This window comes from Osmerus eperlanus, chromosome 12 (genome assembly GCF_963692335.1).
Source record: "Osmerus eperlanus chromosome 12, fOsmEpe2.1, whole genome shotgun sequence".
Lineage (NCBI taxonomy): Eukaryota > Metazoa > Chordata > Actinopteri > Osmeriformes > Osmeridae > Osmerus > Osmerus eperlanus.
Window position 1 is genome coordinate 6,112,594 of NC_085029.1, and position 26,960 is coordinate 6,139,553.

The 26,960-nt window shown below is 37.1% G+C and overlaps 3 protein-coding genes across 3 annotated transcripts; 1 reads left to right on the forward strand and 2 right to left on the reverse strand.

The window, feature by feature from the left end:
* The first annotated feature begins 1,540 nt into the window (after nt 1-1,540).
* Nucleotides 1,541-11,761, forward strand: gucy2g (guanylate cyclase 2g). Its single transcript, XM_062475346.1, has 21 exons — nt 1,541-1,849; nt 2,830-3,178; nt 4,253-4,377; nt 5,310-5,492; nt 5,796-5,940; nt 6,108-6,243; nt 6,614-6,717; nt 6,841-7,007; nt 7,362-7,508; nt 8,057-8,140; nt 8,244-8,348; nt 8,457-8,528; nt 8,672-8,840; nt 8,998-9,150; nt 9,427-9,604; nt 9,815-9,955; nt 10,076-10,268; nt 10,692-10,866; nt 11,051-11,149; nt 11,346-11,437; nt 11,636-11,761. Exons 1-21 carry the CDS (start codon nt 1,541-1,543, stop codon nt 11,759-11,761), a joined length of 3,252 nt encoding a protein of 1,083 aa, XP_062331330.1.
* A 2,303-nt stretch (nt 11,762-14,064) lies between these two features.
* tectb (tectorin beta) lies at nt 14,065-16,428 on the reverse strand. Its single transcript, XM_062475347.1, has 8 exons — nt 16,304-16,428; nt 15,860-16,050; nt 15,521-15,672; nt 15,340-15,412; nt 15,012-15,115; nt 14,797-14,880; nt 14,510-14,672; nt 14,065-14,154 (listed from the first exon to the last, which is right to left on the reverse strand). The coding sequence occupies exons 1-8, from the start codon at nt 16,395-16,397 to the stop codon at nt 14,065-14,067; spliced, it is 951 nt and encodes a 316-aa protein (XP_062331331.1). The 5' UTR covers nt 16,398-16,428.
* Nucleotides 16,429-19,301: 2,873 nt separating this feature from the next.
* Nucleotides 19,302-20,519, reverse strand: LOC134031462 (dickkopf-related protein 3-like). Its single transcript, XM_062475086.1, has 3 exons — nt 20,361-20,519; nt 19,681-19,855; nt 19,302-19,507 (listed from the first exon to the last, which is right to left on the reverse strand). The coding sequence occupies exons 1-3, from the start codon at nt 20,517-20,519 to the stop codon at nt 19,302-19,304; spliced, it is 540 nt and encodes a 179-aa protein (XP_062331070.1).
* Nucleotides 20,520-26,960: the final 6,441 nt, after the last annotated feature.

Sequence of the window (26,960 nt, forward strand, 5' to 3'; positions counted from 1 at the left end):
TTGAAATTAAAATATATTGTATGGATCCTTCAGAACAATAAATAAACTACATCTTCATACATTTGCTATGGATTGCAACAGTATAAATAGTGAGGCCAAGCTGCTAACTTGCATATTATAACATCAGTAATATATGTAATGTTGTTTAAATAAGACTTGCATGGCCTCACTACCACAAGATAACTATACCTCTATAAATCCCTTGATTTGATCCTAAGAGGGTTATTATACGATCTTACAATATGTGATTTAAAGTGATTGAATATGTTGTGCTTTTGGACTTTGGTAACTGAGTGCCTTTCAATTCAAATAACTTCCAAAAACCTAACCCTAACCCTTCCATACACATTGTGGGCCTGTAAAGTCGTTTAGAAGTGAGTATAACTTCTCCACACAACCATGACATTGCATAGAGAAAACCTTCGTTTTGTTCCTGGGTGGATAATTTATGCTATAAATAAGTTAGTAGTTTGCATGGATGGGATTAGATTAACTAGCAAACAGTGCAAGGTTGAATGTGTGGTTGTGCTTCGGGGAGCAAACCAGGTCAGATATGCATGAATGCAAGTTCCATTTACATAAATAGAGACAAGATTAGTCAGACACAAAACCTGACTGACTTTTACCACTTACGGTTATACCAGTTTTCATTGTTTTTGAAATTACTGCAGATTGGGGATCCCTGGAGAATGAGCCAGTCCTGCTTAAACCAGCATAGCCTTTCAGCCACTTAAAGATTGTTTGCACATTGAACTTCAGCAGCGCTAAGTATGGCCCTTAGCGGTATTGCATCATCTTCCTCATCAACACCTACATTTGGTCACCAGGTTAATTATATAACCTTATGGTTTACAGAACCTTTATTTGTTGACATGGCATTTTTACACAGAAGGTAAATGTGTGTATGCATGTTAGATGGCTATTAGCTCAATTATATTATTGGTCCACAGCTTGAAGGTTTGAAGCCCATGTTTTTTGCTTTGGATACAATAGTCTGCTAAATGAACACATTGCTATCAGTATTTGTGCAGTGAGGCAGATAGTTGTACTCTGAGATAATCAATTACTATGAACTATCATTGTGTTCATAAGTTTACAGATATATGGCTAAAGTTGTAAATCCTCTTATGAAAGTGGGCAACAATTTTTATCATTCTGTAATGGGGTGGGGATGTCAGGTATTTTCAGAACAATTAAATTATACAATACATACACAGGAAAAACATGTAGAACCTATAAAATAGTCACATTTACACATATTGCAATTGCATGAACATTTTCCTTGTGGCATACATTGTACTCGCTAATTTGTTCTGCTCTGAAACACTGTTTAAAATCTGTTTTAAATCGCAAAGTGGATTCTCCATACAATTCGGGTTTCTCCCCTCCTTCTCCCACTGATTTCAACCATTATCAAGGGAATAAGTATTTAAGCCTCTTGCAGTATAAAAGCAGAGGATGTGCCTACCTGGTGATATCTTGGAAGATGTCAGGGATGTCTTCTAACGCTTTCACAGTTTTATCACTGCTTTTCCTCACAATGCAGATTGCTGCAGGCTCAGTTCCAATTAATAACAGGAATTGGACAAATTCAAACAGGCTACTTATAGGCTTCCAAGCCCCCTGGAACCTGTCTTTTCCTTTTAGTGCCCTCCGACTAGGGTCTGCCATCCAGATAGCTGTGGAGAAGATAAACACTAACCCATCCTTCTTAGGAAACTACACACTGAAATGTACATATGTGGACTCTGATTGTGATGCCAAGACATCCTTGGGAGCATTCATTCAACAGGTCTGGAGAGAAAACGTGTCAGCAGTCTTTGGTCCCGCTTGTCCAGAGGCAGCTGAGGTAGGCTGAAAATCTTTAAATATGTATTTAATAAGTTTAATTTTTTATATATGTAATGTAATAGTAATGTTGTTTTTAATATACTGGATTGATACATATTTGTAAAGTGAACATTTGAATAAGTGTCTCTGCAGTATGCACACGATACCACTGTGGAGATTCATAAACATTATTTAATTTTTCTTCCCATTGGGAACATAAGCCCATACATTGACCCATACATTGTGTACCAGACTACATACTTGAACTGCTTACTGTTAGTAGGTACTGCAGCTGTGCCAACATACTGTTGTGTTAGAGTACATGAAGAATATAAATACTTTTGTAGGCAGTATGCAAGCAGTTTTTGACCATGATCTGGTGCAAAAACATTTTTGTCTATTTGCTATTGCGCACTGTCTCTGCCACTGGGTTTCAGTTCAGAAAAGTCTGAACTGCAAAATGATGGGGGTAATTTGAAATAAACTTTTACATAGATAGGTTTGATAATTAATTAAACTATAGATAAAGACAGACAAAACAAGTGTTTGTGCAGAGTGAACACCAGCAAACTAGTGTTCTAGTAAGGAACCCTTCCTTTGCTACTATTACCACTAGGGAGCTAGCTACTCCCTTCACAACATTTAAAAATCTAATTTGAACACGCCCACAAAAAAACAAACGTTAATTGTTAAGTGTAAATGTAAATGTAAGTGTAGGGGAGAATAGGGAAAGTTGTCACACAATATCCTTGCATTTGAATATTAGTTTAATAGTTTGTCATATGTAATATGTAATACCATTATTGCTTTCTGTTGGCTTTGTTGCCTCTCTGGTAATTATGGGAGGCACCACATTTTTTATGTGAGGTTATATGCTTTTATACTGAATTTCTAAAAATAAATTGTGTAGATGAAGATTTAGCATGCTAGAATATGCATGTTTTAGTGTGGTAATTGTTTGGGTGTTTTGTTATTCATTTTTATTCCTTTTCTATACAGGTAACTGGTCTTATTGCATCAAAATGGAACATCCCAATGTTTGGGTTTGTTGGTCAATCTTCTAAAGTAGAAAATGGTATAATTTATGACTCATACGTCAAAGTGGTTCCCCCCCTGAAAAGAAGTGCAGAAGTCTTAGTCAAGACAATAGAATTCTTTGGATGGAGCCATGTGGCTCTAATTGGGGGGGGATTTTATTCAAACACATGGGACAAAGTTGATGCTCTCTGGAAGTCAGTTGAGGATATGCTGAAAGCTAAATTCACTGTGACAGCAAGTGTCAAATTTGACACCAGCAACCTTGACCTTGTTCACAGAAATGTGAAGTACATCTCTACTGTTGCAAGAGGTAAGGTACCATTGAAGATTCTGAACACCTTCAACTTTATTGTCCATTTGCAGCCTTCAGTTCCATGCCTCAATAATGCTGTGACAATGATGTTCGAAGACTCATCCTTGGATGATTGCAACAATAAAACGGAATTTAAAAAGTTAATTATTTTTCTCTTGTCAAATTCAATCAAATGCATGGGTACACATAATGGTGTATGTCCTTTGGTCAAAATCATGAGTATGTATGCTCTTCATTAAGTGACAATGTGTCTACACAAGACTGCCTCAATACAGCAAAGAAATGGGTCAAAGAAATTCAAACTCTACAGGTAGAACTTTGAAAATATAAAAACTGTCAGCAACACTTTACATTCAGATACAGGAGAGTCAGGGGACTCAATTAATGCTGAGCATAATTGTATTGAGTGCACAGACACATCATTTCGGGTCTCTGTCCGAGAAATCCAACTCGAGACTTTGTCTTGACAGTGGCAGAGAGCTTAGATATTATCAGTCCCCTGATGGATTAAGGAGGTGGAGCCTTTCAAAGTCACCTGTCTGAACAAGCTTTGCCTGTTTACATTAACTACAATGCAACTACATAATCATCATAATAGTGCATATAATATGTACATAATAAGTGGATGTTGTAAAGGATAGTTGAAGGTTGTTTCACCCAAAAATAAATCATGATTAATATCCACATACCACAATGCCCAACTTTCCCACACCAAGTTTCATAGTAATAACTTTAAAAAAACGCTAAACCTTGATCATGGTTAAGTTAAGTGTAACAAGATAGCAGTTCCCATTTAACTAGAATGTGATTACTATTAATTATTAATGTAACTGTTATGTCTTTACAGGTGTTGCCAACATATTCATTGCTACTGTACTTATTAGTTTGTACAACAATTGTACGAGTTGCGGCTGTTGTACCAAATTTTTATCAAAAGTTTACCTGAGGTTTTCACTCATTATGTGAACGTATAACTCACCATGTAAAGTCCTTTAATCACATGAACTGCCATTTACTGCCCCACCAGCATTTACTTCAGTAACATGTGAACTGTCTTATTTTCTTTCACAGTGATTGTGATACTGACAAATGCAGATGACTCAATGGAACTCTTATTAGAGGCTGAGAGACAGGGCCTGATTGACGGACAGTATGTGTTTTTTATTGTGCAGCATTTTGAGGTCAGTGGCAATGTGGTGAGTAAGATTTACAATTTGGTGACAGGTAACTATTTATTGAAATCAGGGGTTGGTTTAAAGTGATAATAATTTGTCCTGTGATCTTTATGTACAATTTGCAATTTACGATACAATATCATTATCATAAGTGTCAGTGAAGCTCAGTCGACTTATCAGTCTTTCAGAAACATTATCATCAAGGTCAAAATCTAAAACAATATGTATACATATTTTTTATACATTCATAGTGTAGCTAGTATGCTATCTTTCATATTTTCAGTTCACATTGCAATGCTTTTGAGGGCTAGTAAAAAAACTAGAATCAAACTAATCTTACAATGAAATGAAGGTGAGGTAGCATGACAGCTGCTAAAAGCCAGAACCAGGTTTGCGAATTCTGACATGCAAGCAGGAGGTTTAGCCTTTATTTTCATGGATTGGTTGATAGTGTAGTTTGGCTGTTATCTTGCCTGGAGGTTACCAAGTAATGGCCTGGTTGAGGGGATGGTGGGGTTAAAAGTGGAACTCAGTGATGGCTATCAGGCATGTGCATAGACCCAGGTCTATTTCAATGGGTGAATTACTGAAAGATATATGAGGAAAATGTGAGACAGACGTCAAAAGTTTCATGCCAGAGTGAAATTTTCTACCCTGTACTTTACTGTTACTATATTGTGTTGTTTAGTTACCTATTTTTATACCTGCTCAGCTTAAACTACTGTATGTTGGCTAGTCATCTCAAAGACTCAAGCCCTGAATAATTTCTTATTCATTTTTTGTAAATTCAAATACACATACATGATATTGTAGTACAGGACTGTAAATCCTGTAGTTACCGATGACCCGACATGTTACTTTAAATGTTTGTTATATAGCTAAATAGTTTTTTTTGTTTCATTTGGTTTTCTGCTAACTAATCTCCATCTTTGATCCATATTTGATTTGACCAGGATAACCTCTGGAAATCTGCCATGAACAACAGAAAAAATCAGGCAATCTTCAAAGCTTTAGACATGACATTTGTTATAGGTCAGAAGTCTTACGAGGGATATGACTACTACGATTTTTTTGAGCAAGTCTACAACAGACTGAAGAAGTATCCTTTTTATAGTAACCTGTCATCTGCAAAAGAGGTTCGATCCATCACATTGATTGCAAATAATAGATTAATTGAGATTAAAGCAAATTTTTTAAATAATATTGTAAGGGTGTGAAAAAATTGCTATTTTCATATATTTACTATATATAGTGAATGCTACTTGAACACTGAAAGTTCACATGAAAACATACGAGTTGTGTATGTAACAAGAAAATCTATTGTAAAAAGTCTCATTACTATAAATGTAATGTAACTGTGTGCACATTTGTAAGAACAAGAGACCCGAGACACTGCCGTGGGCATTTACGTATTTATTGTGACTGATGTGCTCTTCCAGGTCAGCCCCTACTCTGCCTATCTGCATGATGCAGTCCTACTGTATGCCATGGGTATAAAGGAAGTCATAAAGGATGGAAAAGACCCCCACAATGGACGGGAACTCCTGAAGAGGCTGAGAGATAAGAATAGCATCCGATTTCATGGTTGTTATTTACCCTTCAGTTAATAACTTTATATCCTATATGACAGACGGTTGTCGTTATATTTTTGTGTCCAAGTGCATTGGTTGTAGGCCAGTCATTCATATTAAGTATTGCTTCAATTCTGCTGTTCAACCACACATACTTTATTTGATGAACTGTCAATGCAGGAGCTTCGGGTCTGGTCCATTTTGATAAAGAAGGGGAGAGGAACATGGACTACTCCATTTATGATCTACAGCTTACCGAGGGCACAACACAATTTGTGCCAATTCTACATTTTGATAGCCACACCAAAGTTGTCAGGTGACATATATGATAGTCTTCTCAACTGAGAAATATCCCTGTTGAAATAAAATATCTAGCTAAAAACAAACTTTCATTAACAGATTTTGCATATGTTACCTCAGACCTTTTTAGATTATCAAACTATATAAACGTCTCTAGAGTTAGAGAAACAAGTCTAACCTTTGGTTTATTCCTATAATTTATTAAGTTGAAATAAAATATCTAGCTAAAAACAAACTTTCATTAACAGATTTTGCATATGTTACCTCAGACCTTTTTAGATTATCAAACTATATAAACGTCTCTAGAGTTAGAGAAACAAGTCTAACCTTTGGTTTATTCCTATAATTTATTAAGGAATATGAAACTATATGTGACTCCATTTCAGGCCAACTCCTAAATTTGCATCAGTTGTTTGGCCCAAGGGGAAACTACCTACAGATAACCCAGACTGTGGTTTTGATGATCAGCTTTGTGAATGGGTATTTAATGGTAAATCCTTCTTTGTGTATTTTTGATTGCATTTACCATCATAGCAGCGTAAATTAACTATGTTGTCCTGTCCTGTCCTTGTCTCCTGTAACTAATGGAATACTGTTCTTAACCTCCTACCAGATATATCAATGGTAGTCTTAATGGTGGCTTTCCCTGTTATCGGTGCATCTGCCTTGGTGTGTATTGGCTTTCTGATGCTGCAGAAACTGCGTCTTCAAACTCGGCTGGATGGCTCTTGTTGGTGGCTTATCAACTACAGTGACATTGCCATAATCAAGGAACCCAAAGTATGACAATACAACTTTAATGAACAACTGTTGGTGTACAATGTTCCAGTTTAAAGTAGTAGATACTTATCTGTAGATAGAAAAGCAGTTAAATGCTGCCACTGGAATACTGTTTGAAGTGTGACCACATTTAGACATGGCAAAGTGCTTTGTCACATGAAAGCACTGCATAAAATGCAAGCAAACTATTAGAACAGCTTGTTTTTACTTCGACATACAAACCTAGATTATATGTCTATGCATTCAAAGTTGTATTTACACACATGTCACATGAACTCGATGGTATAGTGAACGAGGACATGAAAAATTATTGTCTGTATGTAACACCTGTGTATGTTTTTGTCACATATCCAGGGGGTGCAGGCACTGTCACTGAGTACAACTGCCAGTAAAAATGGAAGTGGAAGTGGAGGGTCCCAGACAATTATTTCCTCCTGCAGCTACGGCTTAACGGACAATGCTGGGAAAGAGCAGATCTTCATAACCATAGGACTCTACCAGGTCATTAATAACTAACATACCTACAACACTCGCCATTAAGGTTCCATTCACTACTACATAACTCCATTTAAATACCAATAGTAATAATATTGTAGGTTCAATGGAATTGCTCTGTAATTCATTGGAATTAAGTGTTAGCAGTTATTGCAAAAGTGTAAAAGGGCATAGTATTGGAGAGTTAAATTGGGGCTCTTACAGATTGTGTTACTGAAACAAGATCACTGTTTGAACCGCTATACCATAATGAAGTGAAACTACATAGCAGTTCCTAAGTAACTACACTGTTAGTTACTATAGGTATTGCTATGTAGTTCCATGGTAGTTCCTTGTTGTAAAGTGTTGCCAACATATTTAATAAGTTCAGACACATTTCATTTATTCTAACCTACAAGGTACATTTTCCTCTGCACCACCAATACCAGCACCTACATTGACTGATTGTCATCCCTTTCTCCTTTTCTATCATCAACAACTTGGTTCAACCTTGCCAACGTATTGAAACGTGATGACGTGTGACATTTTAAAACTTTTCTTTCTGTTTGGGGCAGGGAAATAAGGTGGCCATCAGATATATAGAAAATCAACTAGTCAGTGATATCAGAAAACCGTCCATCATTGCAGAGTTCAATGTGGTAAAGCAATGTTTCTTAATAATGGAAGCAAATTTATATACATCTTCTATGTAATCATTACATCTCCAAATAATTTTCTGATATTTCTTTCATCTACCAACAGATGAGAGAGATGAAGCATGAGAACTTGGTTCAGTTCTTTGGGGTTTGCATTGAGCCACCAAATGTATGTTTGGTTATGCAGTATTGTAAGAAAGGAAGCTTAAAGGTAATGCAAGTGTTCAAAAAGTGATTCAGTACTGTATGCGTCCTGTGAAAATATTCTTTTCAAGGTGATTTACAAATACAAAAATGTATCTGTGCTTGTCAACTTAAGGATGTTTTGAGATGCCAGGACATTGAGCTTGACTGGATGTTTAAACTGTCTTTTGCTTATGATATCGTCAATGTGAGTAAATTTGGTCATCTACAGTATAATCAATGCTGATATTGCATGATTTATAGGTTTTAGACTTAATAAAAGCACGGGCAAAATTTCTGTTAGCAAACTTTGTCTTTGAATTTTATGTGAACACACTCATTCTGTTCCAGGGGATGGAATTCATTCATAAGAGTAGCCTGAGATCCCATGGAAACCTAAAGCCCAGCACATGTCTGGTTGACAGTAGACTACAAGTCAAGATATCTGGCTTTGGGCTGTGGGAATTTAAACATGGCATCAAGCACAAGCATTGCCCTATGGAAAATCCAAAATATGAGGGTTAGTAGATGATATCATTATCAACACTGTTATACTATGTAAATCAAACCAACACAGCATTTAATTTTATTTGTTAAATATATATTTTGTATTAATATATATATATATATATATATATATATATATATATATATACATTTGCATGTTTGTTTACTAGAGTTGTATTACACGGCTCCTGAGCTGCTGAGACTAGACCAGCTTCCTTTCAACGGCACGCCCAAGGGTGACATCTATAGCTTTGCCATCATAATGCGGGAACTTATCTACAGCTCAGAGGATGGACCATACAACATCCAGCTAGAGCCAAAAGGTGTGCATGGCCTTGTTTAATAATAAGTAATAAGTCCTCATCTGTGGGTAAATAAAAATGTATAAAAAGTGTTTTACTTTAGTAAACTTGTGAATGTATGGTATTCGAATGATACAAAAAATGGTATTCATATGAACTGCTACAGTATCTATTTACATGCTATATTGTAGAATAATTAATAATAAAAAGGTAAGCTTTATAAGAGTAAGCATACTGTATGTCAATATTGATCTTGTTTTGGTCTAATACCATGCTGTTTTGCTACTCTGCCTCTAGAGATTATCAAACAATTGCAGACCCCTCTCTTTGAGGAACCTCTCAGACCAACTTTCTCTGCCCAGTTGTGTGATGAGAGTATCAGCACCTTGCTGGTGGCCTGTTGGAGTGAGAACCCAGATCACAGGCCACCATTTGGTTCAATTCGGAGACAACTGAAAGCGACCAGTCCAGACACGTCAGTCGAATTGTGTTTAATTTCTTGTGTCTTTGTGTTTTATATTGGCTGGATCCAAAATGTTAACTTTGAAATTGAAATTAAATATTTCAATAGAATAACTATCAATTATTTTTGTAAAAGTTGTGTTTCTCTGTAGACCAATGAATAGTTTATGATTACATTAACTTTCACAATCACAAATGGCAGAATAACTATGTTTCTCATCAGTCATGCAAATATCCTCGACAACATGGTTGAAAAGTTGGAAAAATATTCAAATCATCTTGAGGAAGTTGTGGAAGAGAGAACTAATCAACTGACGGCAGAGAAGACCAGAGCAGACAAACTTCTCTCCAGCATGTTACCCAGGTGGCAAAGTCACTTTATACCACTAATGAACCATAATGAAGCTTAATCCAGTTTTTCCTCTAAGCATTGCACTGTGGTGTTTAGTTGATTAACGAGTGCATGACTGCTCGAATTGCACAGGTATATTGCAGACCAACTCATGGCAGGGAAATCAGTGGAGCCACAAGGTTATGAAATGGTGACCATCTTCTTTTCCGACATCGTGGGTTTCACTTCCATGTGCTCCATCAGCTCAGCCCTGGAGGTGGTCACACTACTAAACGACCTCTACAGCCTGTTCGACGATATCATAAAGCTCTATGACGTTTACAAGGTTTGTTATACAGGTACATTGCATGGGTACATCTCCCAGGGAAGGTTGAGCAGATATGGGTAATTTACTCAAAGTAAATGGGACAAAAGTACAAGTAGTCATCAAACTCGACTTAAGAGTATTAAACAAAGTACAAAAAGTACTACTCAATAGAATGCAGATGATGTCATGTTCACTCTATTATCATTTATCTATATTTGTTGGTGGAGGATCACAGTAGTATAAATAAAAAGGATTGTGTGATATTATAATTCAAAGTGGTGTGTTATGTTGTGCTGTCATGACATCAACAGCATACAGTCTACAACAAACTGTCAACCAACTTGTGACCAATCATTCTTTTGTTGATTGCCACACAAATTGCTTGCCATTATGGTTAAGATGGATATTACATGGTTGATGTATGGAAATTAAACTTTTCAGGTGGAGACTATAGGTGATGCTTACATGGTGGCAAGCGGGCTACCCATCAGCAATGGCAACAAGCATGCAGATGAGATTGCTACTATGGCTCTGCACTTCCTGTGTGCCATCAAGGTCTTCAAGATACGCCACCTTCCCAATGAGAAACTGGCGCTACGTATTGGGATCAATTCAGGTAAAGTCCCTATTTTAGATAGGATACTTTAGCCAATTGCATAGACTCCATTGACTTGAGTAAGTGAATTCAATAAAGTACACTTTACAATTTACACTAGTATGGATCAGTTTACTCTCTCTGTGTCTCTATAAGACTTTTTGAAGTCCCGGCTGTCTTAGCTGACAGTTGTTTGTATCATTAGGCCCAGTGGTAGCTGGAGTGGTGGGTACAACAATGCCACGCTATTGTCTCTTCGGGGACACTGTGAACACTGCTTCGAGGATGGAGAGTAACAGCTTGCGTGAGTATTCACTAGTTCATTAAAAAAAACATCAAAAAACTTTGTGCACAATTATAAAAGCATCACCAGTCTTATCCCTATTATAACAGAATTTCACTTTCACTTGTTTTTTTGACAATGTTCAAGAATTTGTAGGACTGTGGTTTGGGTGTCTTTATTTACTGTATGTACCTTTGTCTTTTTCAATTATTTGCAGCTCTTAAGATTCATATATCCCAGAGCACAGCAGACATTTTAACAGAGATTGGGTCATTTGAGTTGGAGGAGAGAGGAGAGATTGAGATGAAGGTAATCATAAACTTCTTATTTCACCATTTTAACAGTTAAAAGCAACCTACTTGGACAAATATCATGAACATTTGATTCCATTCCAGTTTTATGTCACAATGTATTTACTGTTTATGCTTTCGTGCATGCATCGGTGCATGTATGTATTTGTATGTGTGTTGTTGTATGTGGATCCATCCATCATTGCTGTTTTACCAGGGTAAAGGCAGTCAGAAGACTTACTGGTTGATGAATAAAGATGGTTTCAATCCTATTCTCGGAGCCCACAATTCCTCCCAAGCTCAACATCTCAAACCATCAACAGGGGTAATTAACCAGACCTAAGAGTTGTCCAGCCATGTTGGCACATACTTCTTCTGGCCAGTGAAACATTTATACTGTTTTAGATACTTACAGCATACCAGTCCCAAAAGCTAAATGAAAGCATTTTAGAGCATTTTGTTGAAGGCACAATCTGTTTCTGGGAAATTGGTCCATGAAAAATTTAACACACCAGGTAAATTCTAATTAAGTCATGTTTTTTGCAACTATAGGTCTGGCCGACAGCATCCCAAGATCAAGACATCAGAGAGAAAGTGAGAGGACCGAAATTGATGTCCAAGGCCAACATGACTGTGACATCAACACTCGCCACTGTCAACACATAACGATTCAGAGAAGTTAAGGTAGTGCCTAAGGAACACTGTTTAATTTTTTTTTTGCAGGAAACAATGAGTCTAAATTAAGGGTTTCACATACTTGTCTGTGCAGCTCAAGGACTTTTCAAATATTTTTTATATTACTGGTACATAAAAAAAATGCAGATTGTAGATCTATCCTCAAGCTTTTTGCATTTGAATGTGAATATATTCATTTCACCAACATAGTTGGTTATGAAGACTCTTATACTATGATAAAGTGGTCAAATTGATAACTAATAACTAAGTGTATTTGTAATTTACATCCTATTATTAATATTATCCTGCTGTTTGAGGTAGAAAAATACATGATAAAAAAATGTATCTTCAAGATTTAATAAAGTATTTTAATCTTCTTTCAATGTTTACTATGTTACCATGTATATTTGTCTAAATATTAATTAGGATTTAACAAAACCACATGATCAAACAACTACACAATGTACTGTTGTATCAATTGTTTTATAACTACCTTTTCGATGATTATTTTACAGTGCACACACTTCTCGAAAGACAGAGAATCGCACATTACAATCACACAATTCAAGATCCTTTCAGTATATGGTCATAATGGATCCTTTATTTTTGTTATTAAATCACAAGATATAGCAGAGAAAGACTGTGCAAAACAAAATTACACTGGGCACAATAACCAATAACAGACCACACATTTTATATATTCTTATCTATTACAGCAGCTCCTCTGTTACAGCAATTTCATTTATCAACACGACAAACTGTTGAATACAGGATTTCTGCCAAAAGGTTTGTGAATGTATAGGTACAGGAGTATACCAGTTAATGGCCCAATGGCTAAATGTAACAAAATACGATATTTTGTTATACAGCTGTTTAATGTCTTTATTTACAATTATTATTGTTGATGTTTTTGTTTGTGTACGTGTGTTCATGTATTTTATTATATCTACAATTCTGCTTTCATTCCTCTTCTTCTATATAACTGTTCTGTTTCACTTTCCCCTTTATTTGATTCTACTTTAGTGAGTTTAATACCTAACCTTATATTTGTCCTCATGAATATTGTTTTATATGCATATGCTGACTGGAGGGATTTGCCTTACCCCTCAAAAACCTGGGAATCACAGTGTATTTGTTTCAGAGACACCGTTTGTATTTGTGTACATATAACAGAAACATCTGTCTGTTTTTTGTCAGCAATGTAAAGCAATTATTTTCTACGAACCTGGTACATTTATACAACCTAGTATAATGAGGACTAAAAACAGGAAACATCGAGTGCCTAAAACAAGGTAGAAAAATAAAACGAATTAGACATATTTAGAAAAGATAAATGGAAAAAGAAAGTAACATTTACATGCTTAGTGTGCTTTCAGTCAAGTTGTAAATATCCACCAACTCATAGCATGACTGTTATTACTCCAGTCATCCAACTACAATTGTTTTACTTAAGCTATATAAAAAGTTACCTATGATGTGTCCATGATTAGGGAGTCCATTTGCTTTAGGGAGAAAATAAACAGCCAGATAAATCTTTGGAGGAAATTGTTAGAGGAATGGTACATTTTTGTGTAACACATACCCTTGTATATTTCTACAATGACTGGATGGGCAACTAAAGTCATATTAGTAGTGTACTGGATGTTTCGGATGCAAAGTTGTCTCTCTCCATACTTTACAATAGTAACATGGATAATGCTGACATTAACTACTGAAGATTCTATATACTTCCAAAGGGCCAAAATGTTACAGATTAATTTCCAAACTGATTACCACATGTTTAACAAGATACCCACCAAAGCTTACAATTTAGCCTAGTCTTGCCCAACAATACCATGCTAGGCCACTTTATAGCACAGTTCATAATAGCTCAGTTCAAATAAGATTCTGATAAGATCAATAGAAAACATGGAAATCAGAGAGTGTTAAATTCCAGAATCAGAACTTGAGCCGTGCAATAGCCTACTAGGGTCAAACTGTACCTTTAACATGGAACTCAGTGGTGAGGATACCCCCACTTGGCTCTGCATCTATTGTGAAACTTCTTGCAGTGCATGGCATCTTGAATAAATATGAAGATATATGGGAATCAGAGCAATATATTCTATTATATGGCTTATTTAGAAAAACAATGTAGGCAGAATTACTAATAATTAATAACCAACACCAAGTGCACATACGTATTTCTTGAAATTGAAGAAATAATAAGGGAAGTTAAATTTGTCAATGCTTTTAAAATATAGAACAGATACTGAGTATAATAAAAGAGCAAAAATATACAATAGGCTGGACACATGTGATTTGTCTAAATTCAAGAAAGTTTTAAGGGTGGCCACCTATGAGGACAGCACTGTAGCCAGTACTATAAGATCATATTGCTCTCTATGTATTTTTTTGCACATTCAATCATACTTACTGGCTCACATAGAAGCTTCTCTCCGTCACAAACCTGAACCTCACAATGCAGCCATACAGTTGACACCTTCTCCTGACGCTGGAAGCGGAATGAGTTGAACTTAAACATGGAACGGCTATCTTTGGCGTTCTCAAAAATAGTCACAGTGTTGTCAGATGAACAGCTGCAAAAAGATGTCAGGAGTGGGTGAACTTAATTTATTTACATTTTCTGTTGATTATTTGTTTACAAAAAACAAAATTTGCATAAGATTCTGACATTTTGCTACAGGTATGTCTTTCAAATACCTGTTGATTATGAGGCTCCACCTCTTCCTGTCAGTTGAGTAAGGGGTAGGAGTAGCCCAGCAGTTGCTAATGACCACTTTAAATCTGAAACCACAAAGAATTATAAGTATTTTGTGTAGTGTACTGTATGTGTACTGGTTATATTAGTTTGATTTAGTATCACACTAAGCAGAGTGTGAGACATTACTTTTTTAAGGTATGATTGTGCGTCCTACCTGTTGCTCAGTCCTTTTGCCTCAATTCCAATAAAAACCTCAGAGCCAATCTCAGATGTTTCAATCACATAGGGGGCATCTTTGGCATATAAGAACTTTGAGTTCTGAAGCAATAAATTGACATTTTTGATAGGACAAAATAAAGAGCTTGCCTTTGTTTTATAAGTGTGCAATAGATTGTGATTAATCTAGAATATTTACATATTTGGATTATTAATTAATAAAAAGTTATTTTGTCAGAAGGTTTGGGTAGGTTATTTCCATTGTCGATGTCAGGTTTATATTGTTCAAAGACAACTGTTGGAGAAAAATACTCTTGGACACTCACCGTAAACACATTCATAGACAACTGTGAACTAAAAGTGCCTAAACTTCCGTTGTTGACATAAACTGTAGCCACTCTGGAAAAAGCAAAGGGTTTAGTAAAAACGCTGCAAGTCATTGGGTTAGAATGCAAAGGTTCTTCCATTGGTACATGTGATGACCTTACTAGTGTGCTTGATGCTTACCTTTGGCTGAACACTGCATTGTTGACCAGATAGGCGGCCCGGTAGGTGCAGCTGAACGTATAGTTGACAGGCTGGTTTCTAACCGTAAGCAAAGTGTCATTAGACACTATGGAGTTGTAGAAGACGTACTTTGGGTCTTTGCCACCAATATACTGGGAAGACAATATCCATAATTGTAACATTCTTTCTACCTCCTCTCTGAGGTAATAAGTACAGTGGTGAATTTGCTTTTTTGCACAAAAGACATTCCTGGTGGTATGCCAGTAATCAATCAATAAAAATGGATTATTTTCTCTTGGTGTCATCGTACTGCGATTGGTTTTATAACATGCCATTCACCTCTGCTTGTGTGCCACAGTAGGAGTGATTTTTGGGAGTCAAGTCTGGAATGACAAAACGGTAATAGCCTGGAGTGTTCATCCCTGTGTAACACATTCCTCCAAGGGACAAATGACTGATCTCCCAGCCATAGGGACACTCAGGCACGTTAGCAATGACGGCATTTGGGAAACACGATACCATAACGTAGTCTGACAAAGAGTACACAAAACAATTATTCGATACAACATAGTTCAATAATTGTCTTAGTTAAATGACTATAGACCACGTACGATAAAGGGCCTATCACAATTACGTCTAGTTAACATCAGAAATAGACACTGCAAGTTTATTGTTTTTTTATCAACAATAAAACTAATCACATTTTTAAGAAACCCTACTGCACAACAAGGAACAAGCTAAATCCTTCAACGAAACACAATAATTTGTTGTTGAATAAATCACCTGCTTTCTGGGGAGAACAAGTCCATGCTACAGGTAGTAGAATTAGAAGAACCCCAACAGTAGCCATTGCTAATGCTGTAAAAGATTTAGGCATAGCATTTTTTATCCAGCAGTTTCATAGACTCAACATAAAAGAACAACTGACAGCTTGATACCACCCAGTCACTGTTGGGTTTTTATCATTTAGGCTTCAGAGTCATGGTGTTCTTTTGTTTCTGCCTTCAGGGGAAACCCTAAATTACAAAAAATCCTGCAATTTCAGCAATTCAAGAGTACAAAAATACAATATATATACCTTACCGTAGTAGATTCATAAAGAAGGAAAGCCAATGTTACTATGTTTCTATCAGAGAATCCTCATGAGAATCCTAAATGAGAATGTCACATAGACTGAATGTCAACTCATAAGATGACCATGGTCAGCTGGACTGCTCTAAATCAGGGTTTTTTATACTTGTTCAGGTAATGCCAACCCCCCTTCCTTCTCTCAATTGTCTAGCTACTCACAAAAGCTCTCTGTCTCCATCTGACATTGACTTTTAAATGACCAATGTCTCAAGGGATAACCACAGCACTCTCAGCATGTGAGCATGTGCGTCCTCACTTAGCGTATATTCTCAGTTATTTCACTTCTTTGCCCTCATTGATTTCAGACATACAATGGATACACATCTTTCAACACTGCATTATAGCGCTGTAATATAGTTATCATATATAATTGGCTCAGGGCTTTCTTGTATTTGGTTAAAATTATTTTGTTCCTCTTACGTTCTCATTTTTTGTATTAAGTAGACCAATACATTTCAATCACTATGCTTCATTGTAATAAAAATTGTAATATTACAAAGTTGACTGGTTTGGGTATTCTGGCTATTGGTGAAAATGAAAATCTATGAAAACAGAGATCAAATAAATTACATGCCTTTCTGCAAATTTCAGCTTGACAAATCTTTAAAGCTATCAGTAAAGTAATATAATTTAAAGAGCTAAACAGTGAAAACAGACATGTCTGGATACCTCTGAACCATGCTGAGGGACCTGATACGAGTTCACACAGACAGACAGACACTCACACACAACTAAGGGTAGATGAGATGGCATACTGTGTTTCACATTCGCATTCAAGGGTATACTGTTTCACACACTAAAATCACGGACAGTTAGATAGAGGTGGTTTTGTCCTCTGTGTGGTGTCCCTTCCTTGCGTGTATGAGGACCAGGGGCCCTGAGTGTCCTTGGTGACCCCTCTCAGTTTTCTTGTCATATCGGAGATTATGTTTTCACTCTAATAACAAGAACAACTATTTTTTTCAATTTCCCACATCAATCTATAACACAGTGAGGTAAAGCACTCATATGGCAATAATCTAATTTCAGACTCTAATTTTTAATTTAACAGATCACTAATCAAAGAAAATATTTCTATAAAGATAACAGCAGTGAGACCATTGACAACCCTGTTGTCATCTGTGGGTTAAACACTGAATCTAGTTAATACAGCAATTACAGAGTCATTACATGACTACTGAAGGGGAATGGCTCCATAGTATTAGCATCAGAATGGACCAACGGGGGAATTAGAAGGAGATAGAGAAGATACCAATCAGAAGAGGGTCAGGGGACAGGTAGCATTACAGCGTCTCGCAATGTTAACAATGAGAAACCTCCAGATTTTATCCTATTATGTAACTTGGGCCACCAATCCCAGAAACGTGCTACGTGTTCTGGCAAATAGGTTTGTGTTTGTATGTGTGTGTGCATTCACACTGGTATGTGTGTCTGTGTATGAAGTCTATAAATTGTGTGTTATTGAGAGTCTTAATGTTACAGAGAATATACAGTACATGTTATCTCAAAATAATAAATGCCATTTCCTCAAGACCTCAACGACAAGCCTTTAATTGAAGAATAAAAAATAAGGTTCTATTATTATCCAGGTTCCATTGGCACACATTTACAGACATTTAACACTAGAGTGCAGTATAGTCTCTTTCACATGATGTGTAGGTGTTTGGCCTTCTTTTGGGGCACATTTCATGTTTTTTACATTAAAGAAACCCAAATAGTTTTCACAAGATGGATTTCCATGTGTCATGTACCCACATGGGGACATCATGTGGGTGGTTAACATTCTTCAATTCTTCAAACAACCTTTTTTTCAGTTGTAAATGTTTAAGATTTTTATGACAGCAATACAACTATTTCCACTTTTTATTTATTATTAAGAAACACATTTTGTATAGTGCATTTGTCCAAATATACAAATGATAAAAAGTAGAATTTCAAAAAAGTTTTAACCCAGCAATGCCTAATACAAGCATGTCAAATCAAGCATATTTGTTGATACATATATCTTATGTACAATGGCTATAAACATCATATTTACATTATAAATAGCTTGTGGTTGAAGGGAAGATTTAAGGCTTGGGTGCTTGGCATATCCAATTTATTGGGTCAAGTTGATACACAAATTCTCTCCTGTGAATGAAAACCAAACAAAAAGTCAAAATGCGTCCTGAAATATAATTTTTTAATATAAAAATTAACCTTTGACAAAACCATTGTAGGTACGCAGGAATTGAAAAATAACTCAATGTTGTTAAGTGTTGGTGTTATGAGTAATTGCAAAACTGAAAAATAAAGCACAATATGGGGGCAGGGTGTCCCCAATACCAAGTTTAATTTGTGTAATAATCGTTCAACCATTATTATTAATTACTATGTAATGACATTGTTGTTATTATAGGTATTGCTACGTACAACATGGTAGTTAATGTAAACTTTGTGTAATGGGTTGTCACTTAGTTTTTTTTACTAACTGTAAATCAAGTGTCTCTTATTACATTTTCCTGCTAATCCTTTATATTGTACATGTATTGTAGCCCAGTCTCCTAAAAGCCTGGCCTAGTGACATGCCACTAAATGTTAATGGAGATTATACCACCAATTTGTATTGTTACACTAAGCATATGGTGCAATCTAAACAACCAAACATTACTCACTCTCTCTGTTGTGGTTTTGCATTGCCGCGACACAGCAATCCATCATCACATGGGCAAATCTGGTTAAGGCTGAAAGCCAGACCACCATCAGGCACAAAGCAGCTCTCACCCCGTGTTAGCCGACGCTTACACACTTGTTCCCCATGGTGACGAGCACAACACATGGTGTCCCCACAGTCTCTGTCCACTTTACACCTGGCACCTGGATTAATAGATTATGAATGTAGAGTAACAAAATCATTAAGTTCATTATATATTGCTAATCATGCTAAGCATGTAAGAGATATTACGAAAAGGGAGGCCTGATAAACTGCATCGGACCATTTACTTTTGGTGATCTTATGAAAAGTTGTCACTTTTAGATTGTACGCTTACCCTCTTGACCCTCTGGTATTCTGCGTTGACATTTCCCAAACATGCAGCTCAGTCCTCTGACGCACTGGGCATCTCTCCGGCAGTACAGGCCCTCACCTCTGAGGGGGACACACTTCCCAAAGTGACGGTCACAGGAGAACCCCCGTCCACAGATCCTGTCATGGTCACAAACCCCCTGAGAGAGGAGAAAGGACTTGTTATGCATCATGTTAAATGACATGGAAAGTCGCAACCCAGTTGCCATTACGCTGGCAGACTTTTACTACTGTATGTCAAGCCATTAATGATAACAATTCCAGTCAAAATATTCCTATTTAGCTAGACTTTGATAGGGAATTTGTTTTAATAAATGTTGTATCTTCTGTCTTAAGTAGATCCATAAACACGCTATCAGACCATATTTAAAGTCTGTGTAGAACAAATTCCAAGATTTGTTTCTAAACATATTATAAATGTTAGAAATGTATTGGTTAAACACGTTACAAAGTCTGGGTATGCACACTGCACAATGTAGTACTGAATTGTGGAGTTAATAATATTCCCAAATCAGGACTGTGTAGCATGGTTTTGTCACAACTGAATATATCATTCTGAATTAAATGACCTTTTAACAAAGTAGCATAGACATAAAAACATAGAAGGAAATCCATTCTCATCATTTATCTCTCAAAGAGTCTTACCGTTGATCCTTTCGTGTTAGCAAAAGGAGTACTGTCTCTGAGCGGGATAGATCCTTCCTTAGGCGGACCGTGAGGCATGTTGAGCATCCAGGCCCAAATACGAGCCTGAGCCCTCAACATGCAAACAAACAGACAGAGGAAAAACAAAGTCCTGGACATCTCCATACAGCGAAGGACAGCCACGAAGAGAGGGAGAAAGATTATCTAGGAAGAACGATGCAAAGAAACAAAAGCTGAAATGTCTGTGTCAAAAAGAATGTGTGGTATCCTATGTGAGGAGTAAGCAAGGAGACGTTTCCGAGCTCTTTGTTTCAGTCAGAGTTGCTGTTGAGTCTGAGGAGTTTCTTTTATTGAGGCAGAAGATGTTAGTTTCTCTTTCCACCAATGGGCTGTAATAGGCCATTGGGCATCCCCCCCCCCCCCCAAGATGTTTATCCAAGCCCCAGGGTGGGAGGAGACAATTAGTAGTTAATGGATTACTAAATTGCTTGGGTCACCCCCTGCCACTACAAAATAGTGGCAAAATGATGGAGCCATGGAGATGGTGAAAGGAGCAAGAAGTGGGAGGGGGCTTGATGGCCGGACAATAGATCCACACAATGGGGCATAATAGGCACCTCCACTGCTTATCTCCCCAAGACAAACAAGGTGGGGACAAAGGCAGACAAACTACATGTTGTGTGTTTGGGCGGTGAATGGGAGCCACTGGCTAACGCTATTGACCCTGGCCCCTGACGCTGGACAAACACTCTTGCTGGCTGTATCTCAGACCCCACTCTGAGAGCAATTTGCAGAAACGTACTCCCAAGACGACCCCAAGATCTCATTAAGCATAATTGTCATCAGTGATTAACTGGTGGGGGGAGGAAAGGGGTAAGGGGTTTGGAGGGTTGGGGTGGATTTCTCGTAAACAACCACTGCAATTAGTTAACCAATTTATTCAGTTTTTTTTGTTGTTGCTTAAAAATGTATATATATATGTGTGTATATAACATACATCATTCTTTCAAATGTTTAAATTGTCAAACTTATTCATGCCAGATATTCTCACATTGATGCTGTTTGTGTGAATATAAAGGTTCAAAACTGTGTCCAGGGTGGAGACATCATGTATAACCAGCAAAGAAACACACTAGTCATACTTTTTAAGTACAGGTTGTTAACTGCATTCAGCAAACATACATTTTCTAGTAACTTAATAAATACTTGGTTGATTTTATTCTCTCTCTACCTCTGTTTCTCTCTCTTCCTATCTCTCTCTCTCCCTCCCCCAACTCTAGAGGTCTAGACATTAAACGGTTGATCTGGCCACATCTGGTATAGAAGGTGGAGGTATTTAACAAGGACACTCAGCATGCCTGTGTTTGGCTATTTAGCACTAAATGGATAATATTACCAAATCTATTCCCAGTGGTACACCAAGACCTGATAACATTGTTTCTCCCTGGTCAGTCTTGACCAAACTTGCGCTGGACTCCTGGCTCCTGACTAACCATACATTTTAGGGATCCCACCCCATATAAGGAGTAATTACAGTTGAAATCAAATAAAGACAATGTAGCTGTAGATAATGAAGATATAAGATGAGATAAGATAAGAAAACGTTATTGTCCATTAAATAGACATAAAATGGACACTTGCCTTTGACATTCTGACAACAAAGCAAAGGACAACGTCACCTAACATACATAAGATAGATACAATACATTTCCAGCAGCAGTGTTCATGGGCTGGGGGGGGGGGTCATCATTTTGTATCCTTGTTCAGAATGGCCACCGCAAAGGGCACAAATAATTTTTTTGTACCCATTCCTTTGGGCTAGTGGGACCTTGAGTCTCCTGCCAGATGAGTGAAAGGGTTGGGTGGGGTTATTGCAGAACTGGGTTGCCTTCTTGGGAATGGACTGAGTGGAGAGGTTCTGGAGTTGCAGTTGTTTTTCTCCAATGATCTTGCTGGCTTAATTGACCACCTAGGTCAGCTTGTTCCTGTGTCTAACTGAGAGGTTCCCAAACCATGACACAATGTTAAAGGTGAGGACACTCTCAGTGGGTTATCTGTAGACATAGTACTTTGATGGTTTGAGACTGCAAGAGAGAGGTAGAGCAGGACAAGCAAGAGATGATGATTTAATTTAGTCATATTTCTTCTATTATATGACAGATATTTTTTCACTTACTTTTTCCATATTGTTACATTATGATTTACAGCCTTTGCACAAGTTTATCTAAATACGTCTCCATCCATCTCACTTAAGGCAGTCAGAAAACACATTGACAAATACAACCGTAATCACACTGATGGTATCTCAGAACCCATTTGGTAGCCCACTGATGGACAATGCAACAGTCATGCAATTAACAATGTGTAAATAGTTGGCTTGTTTAGCCATTTAGCCATACCTGACTGCATCCTATGAGTAGACAATGAATGTTGTAGATTGTGTTTCTTGAGCACAGGAGGAAGTTTGTAGACACAATCAAGTGCTTCTAAATTGCTTCTTTCGGGTGTGTTTACCATACTGAACATACTAAGTCTGTCGCATATATCCATGATCCTTTTATTGGAAAGACAGGAACTTGGATACACTATTCTAATGAATCTCTTGTTGCCTGGTACTGACTGTTTGCATTCTAGCAACAGGTATGCACACAACAGGATCTCTCATCCAACAGTAGTACAACCAACCTACAACCACACTCCTTTACAATTTAACTGATGTGATTTTTTTTGTAGGGCCATCTTTAAATTGATTATGGTTATTGTAATATCTGGTTATATTCAGGTAAGATTACATAAGAACAAACTAAAAATGTACCCTCAGAGTTACACGACACATGGATAAGGGTTTGTGATACCCCCCTCCCCCCATGACCCTCTTACCAGTCCTCTTCTATCACGTTAAGTGATAATAATTCTCATTGCCCCTCGCCAACTGTACTTAACTTACAGTGAAATCACCACATTTTATTTACTTTCACTCAGCCCAACTAGATGATTGTTTGTCTCCAAGCATTTTGTACCCGATCCCTCAGCATGAATGTTGCCATTAACGAACATGATTGCTTTCACAATCATTACCATCATGTTGCTTTCACATTTAAGGGCTAACAAACACAACAAACAGGGTGATCTGTTCATTGTAATGGACCTATGCCCCCTGGTGTTAGTTTGAAATGGCTGAGCATGTGTGTATTCAGCTCTGGCAATGGCAACAACCGTATAATAACCGATCCCACAATTTTGAGTGAATGGTTGGAACTGAATGTTTTCAACCACTTAATAAATCACCATGGGCATTCTGTTTTTAGATTATGTTCTGGAATCTTCACTCGTGTTATTATTATTTTGATTTGTTATCTTCCTCTAAATAGGAGTTTCTTGTTCCGTGACAACAGGTTCATTCTATTAACAACATAAAGATGAAAGCTAGTGCATCGTTCCTTGTGGCTTAGAGTGCAAGATTCAGTTTAACAACGTACATGTGTCCCAGATTACTAAACAGCTGTTCTTTGCAGGGAACATAGCCAAGTGTTGTTAGTTGGTTTGGCTCTATAAAGGTGCTGCTGAAGAGTCGGGTAGATAAAACTTTACTGCAAAAAATATTACAGCTTGACACTGTTATCTTTTTTTTTTAACATTTTTGTTTAGTCTGACACATTGTTTTTAGTCTGTCCAATTGTATATGGCTTATTTTTATCAATAATGTAATCTGTTATTAATAATGTTTATACTTCTTTGCAGTTAGGGCCAAGTGCACGTGCTTGGGCAAAAGTTACTGCTGAAATAGTAATATATTTGCACTTGTGATGTGTTACCAAAAGAGGTGTCTGAACTCTGGAAACTGGATGTCTCACAGCAGCACACAACCAAAACCAGTGGAAGTGTGCAGACAGAATGCATGCATTGAAAATAGATGTATAAGGTTAGAGTCCCATAAGGCCTTGAATGGCTATAACTGTGGTAATGCTTATTTTCTCATGAATAAGGAAGTATTACTATGCTTAGTTGATTGTGGGAATGGACAGGTGAATATTTGTGATTAAAAAAACTATTGTCTAGATGCTTATATTTGGCTAAAGTGTAATGAATAACCACTGCAAAGATGCTCCTATTTGACCAGTGTATCAAGCAACTGTTGCATAAATGCTTATGCTTGTCAAGAGTTTTGTGGCGTGGTACACCTTTGATGGTTGGATGTCTGTGAGTGAGATAAACTGTATGTGACCTTATTCTCGCATCGTGTGTAAAGAAGACCGTCCATTCATGAAACTAAGGTCTGATGACAGCTAGAGTGTGAATTTTGTGCTTAGATCACAATGTGAAACCTGAGCCAGAACCTCTATGTAAGGCAGGGGCTTCTGAAATTCAGGACTGCTTCTCTGTTCCTCTGTATCTCACTGACACCTTTCCTAGTTTATGTTATTTGTTAAATTGGAGAGCAGTGGAACTCTGACACAGACAGCTGCTGTCTCAGAACTCTTTTTGTAAATAAATATCTGTTTGAATGAAGAAGCTTTTCCCTCCTCACTTTGCCACCTTGACCAACACCACAACTACGAGAAAAAACATCATCACGTTCTTGAATACATTTTATTATAATATAACCAACCTTTTTAGTTTTTCATTGCCAAAACCTGTACAATTATTTTTGTAAAAGAAATTGAGAAAACTATTGACATGCCCATATGATTTTGGCAAGAGTCACTGTATAACAAACTCATACCAGTGACATGTCAACCCCTGCAGCTACTGGTGCAGACTTTGGTGTTATTTCTTTTAGATTTTATCGTTACAATTCCAAAAGAGGAAGTCAACGCAACACCAGTCTTAACTGAGAGTGTTAAATACTGTATGAAATTGGTCATGGCTGACTGTTACAACACATCGGGGAGCGTACTCTCCAGTGAACTCTACACTGCTGTCCAATACAGGGCTGATGATTAAAATCTTAAATTCCGTACTCTTATTCATCAATATTCACAACACAATGAGAAATATTAAACAGGGTACATTCTCTCTCATACAAAGAAGTATATATTTGAACTGAATATTTTTGCAGAATAGGGACAGGGACTCTTCAATGAAACACATCAATACTCTTTGTGCCAGTAAGTCCAACCTCTTTGGACATGATGATTTTGAGTGACAGGATCTCTTGCCTAGTCTGTAGCCTGGGCCATGCCTCCTTTCAGTGATTCCTCTTTGGGGCGTTCCCCTTTAGGGACTTAAAACACTGCATGCATTCACAAACCCGAATACACATGATCACACATCATGTGTTGCTATGCATATTGTGCAATTGCTGCCACCCTCCACCATCCCCAACTCCTTGATAATGTTTTGCTGTGTCATCACTACAGTATGTTGTTAATGCTCTGTGAAGAATTTAGACTTGCATGTTGAAAATCTCCAAAGTTTGATTCCTGTCCATTGGGGATCTATATTCTATGCTCCATGCCTTGTTATAGTATGTAGCCTACTACTTGTGCTATGCTAGCTGCTCAAAGGCAGGAAGATTCCCCAGAGGAAACCACACACCCCAAAACAAACCTATATCCATTGGAATAAATGGTTTAGTTAATATGTGAGTGCTTTGACTGAACTGTATTTATGAATTAGTCTAGGGATGTAACCAGCCAACCCATTTCAGAGAAAATACCCCCTCCCTGTGATATGTTAAACTACCTAAAAAAATATATTGGAAACAAGACCAAGATTGATAAGTTTAGCAGTGCTGAGTATTTACAATTGAGGTTTGACTCAAAAAGAGGCTTGGTGTTCAGTTACACTTTAACCACTAGGTGCAAAAAGAGCTGGGATATACCCAAAAAATTGAGTTTAGATACACTTTAATGAATCATCCCAAAAATGTAAACACTTTTAGTGTAGTAAACACTTTTGAAATTAGTCAGCTGCACTCCACCACATACAGTACACACAAGAAAAAGAAACTTTGTGACTGCTAAAATTGTCATATTATGTGCATTGCATTTTATTTGCCTAGTTAAGTACTTCACTGTACATGCTATTATTTACAGCCACTCAGATGAGCTGGTACTGTAACTGTGTGGAGTGCTGTAATCACACCGAAGAAACTAACATAAACGTCTAATGCTGGAGCATGGTTGGCCAAGTTATTTTTATCTTTACAAAAAAGTATAAACATCTAATTGGCCCCAAACTATCCACCCAGTTTTTGTAATTTCTCTCTGTCATTTTTACAAGACATACCCAGACAGTTGTTTTTCTCTTTGTAATTTTTTGTTACCAGCCATAAAATTAAGGATGTCTATGTGTATGTTTGTGTTGTAGTGCGGGGGGGCGTGTATGAGATCATTCATTGGTCAATGTTATTTAGTACCAAGTACTAATCTCATTCATCTGCAATTGTGATGTTTTATAGCACTGGCACAATAATCATGTTCCAAAACTAATTTTGTGGAGACCAAGGGCGCTAACAAATCCAACTCTTAAAATAGCTCATTAATACTTTACCTCCTTTGAAATATCATGCTTTAGAATTCATACTTTACCTCCTTTGAAATATCATGCTTTGGAATATTGTAAGCTAGAACAGTTTCTAATGTTAGTTAGATAAGG

What these genes read in the sequence shown, in the direction of transcription:
- gucy2g (XM_062475346.1), top strand. Translation starts at nt 1,541, where the DNA reads ATGCAGATTGCTGCAGGCTCAGTTCCAATTAATAACAGGAATTGGACA. An exon ending in TCATTGCAGAGTTCAATGTG is followed by an intron (nt 8,141 to 8,243) that starts GTAAAGCAATGT and finishes ATCTACCAACAG; the next exon opens with ATGAGAGAGATGAAGCATGA. An exon ending in GGAAAATCCAAAATATGAGG is followed by an intron (nt 8,841 to 8,997) that starts GTTAGTAGATGA and finishes TTTGTTTACTAG; the next exon opens with AGTTGTATTACACGGCTCCT.
- tectb (XM_062475347.1), bottom strand. Translation starts at nt 16,397, where the DNA reads ATGCCTAAATCTTTTACAGCATTAGCAATGGCTACTGTTGGGGTTCTT. An exon ending in TTGTTCTCCCCAGAAAGCAG is followed by an intron (nt 16,051 to 16,303) that starts GTGATTTATTCA and finishes ACTCTTTGTCAG; the next exon opens with ACTACGTTATGGTATCGTGT. An exon ending in AATGCAGTGTTCAGCCAAAG is followed by an intron (nt 15,413 to 15,520) that starts GTAAGCATCAAG and finishes TGCTTTTTCCAG; the next exon opens with AGTGGCTACAGTTTATGTCA.
- LOC134031462 (XM_062475086.1), bottom strand. Translation starts at nt 20,519, where the DNA reads ATGTCCAGGACTTTGTTTTTCCTCTGTCTGTTTGTTTGCATGTTGAGG. An exon ending in CTAACACGAAAGGATCAACG is followed by an intron (nt 19,856 to 20,360) that starts GTAAGACTCTTT and finishes CTCCTCTCTCAG; the next exon opens with GGGGTTTGTGACCATGACAG. An exon ending in AATACCAGAGGGTCAAGAGG is followed by an intron (nt 19,508 to 19,680) that starts GTAAGCGTACAA and finishes CTATTAATCCAG; the next exon opens with GTGCCAGGTGTAAAGTGGAC.